The 1,011-nt window shown below is 54.5% G+C and overlaps 1 protein-coding gene across 1 annotated transcript; it reads left to right on the top strand.

Moving 5' to 3' along the window:
- Positions 1–1,011, top strand: NCLIV_026580 (hypothetical protein; the record flags this gene model as incomplete). The annotated part of the gene is made up of 1 exon (XM_003882852.1): positions 1–1,011. One exon carries the CDS (start codon positions 1–3, stop codon positions 1,009–1,011), a length of 1,011 nt encoding a protein of 336 aa, XP_003882901.1.

Below are 1,011 nucleotides of genomic sequence, written 5' to 3'. Positions count from 1 at the left end.
ATGAAGGGTAAGGTGGCGGTGGTGACGGGAGGCAATGCTGGTATTGGCCTGGAGACAACCCGTCAGCTGGCACTGTGGGGCGTTCACGTCCTTGTCGGTTGTCGGCGAGTTGAGGATGTCCAGAAGATTGCTGATCATGTGTCTCAAGAGCACACCAGAAACAAGGAGACGGCAAAGAATAAGAGGCTGCCAGCTCCGGTTATTCCCGGGGAAATTCGCGGCTTCTATATGGACCTCTGCGATTTTAACACTGTCCGGCGTTTTGCTGTTTGGGCTCTTGCTGAAAGCCGTGGAAAGATCGACATCTTGGTGAACAACGCTGGCCTGATGTCCACTGACAAGTTGTCCATGGACAAGAATACAGGTTTCGAGAGGCACTTTGTGACAAATCACCTCGGACCTTTCTTGCTCACGGACCTGCTCCTCCCTGCTGTGAAGGCGGCACAAGGACGAATCATTACAATTAGTTCTGCGGCCCATATCACGCGTAACCCGAAGTTCCGGACGCTTGATGTGGCTCTGTCTCCTGAGGTAGCTGACACAGTGGCGGCTGCGCTACGGAGACCGCTACATGAGCTGCAAGGAGAGCCTATCACAGAAAAGAACTACGACTCCAAAGTAATGTATGGCACAACAAAGATGGCGAACATATGGTTTACGAAAGAACTACAACGCCGACTGGCCCAAGATCCGAAGTGCCGTGCCACCGCCTATGCCGCTCACCCGGGGCTGGTCGGGACAGGGTTGATGCTCCGCTACGCTGAAGGCAGCGTACACTGGTATACTCCGATGTTCGAAGCGATCTACTCACTGGTTGCACCCCTGGTGCTGAAAAGTCCACGACAGGGGGCTGCCACCCAGCTCCTGCTTTGCGTGAGCGACAAAGAAGAGCTCGAGCCAGGAGCCTACTACAAGGACGGAAAGGCGAATTGGGTAGACTACCTTGCGCATGACGTAGACCGACAAAAGGAGCTGTGGGCAGTGAGCGAGATCGTTTGCGGTCTGCGATAA

Source organism: Neospora caninum, chromosome VIIb (assembly GCF_000208865.1).
Source record: "Neospora caninum Liverpool complete genome, chromosome VIIb".
Lineage (NCBI taxonomy): Eukaryota > Apicomplexa > Conoidasida > Eucoccidiorida > Sarcocystidae > Neospora > Neospora caninum.
Note: the sequence above shows the minus strand (reverse complement) of the source record. Positions and strands in the feature narration are given on the sequence as shown.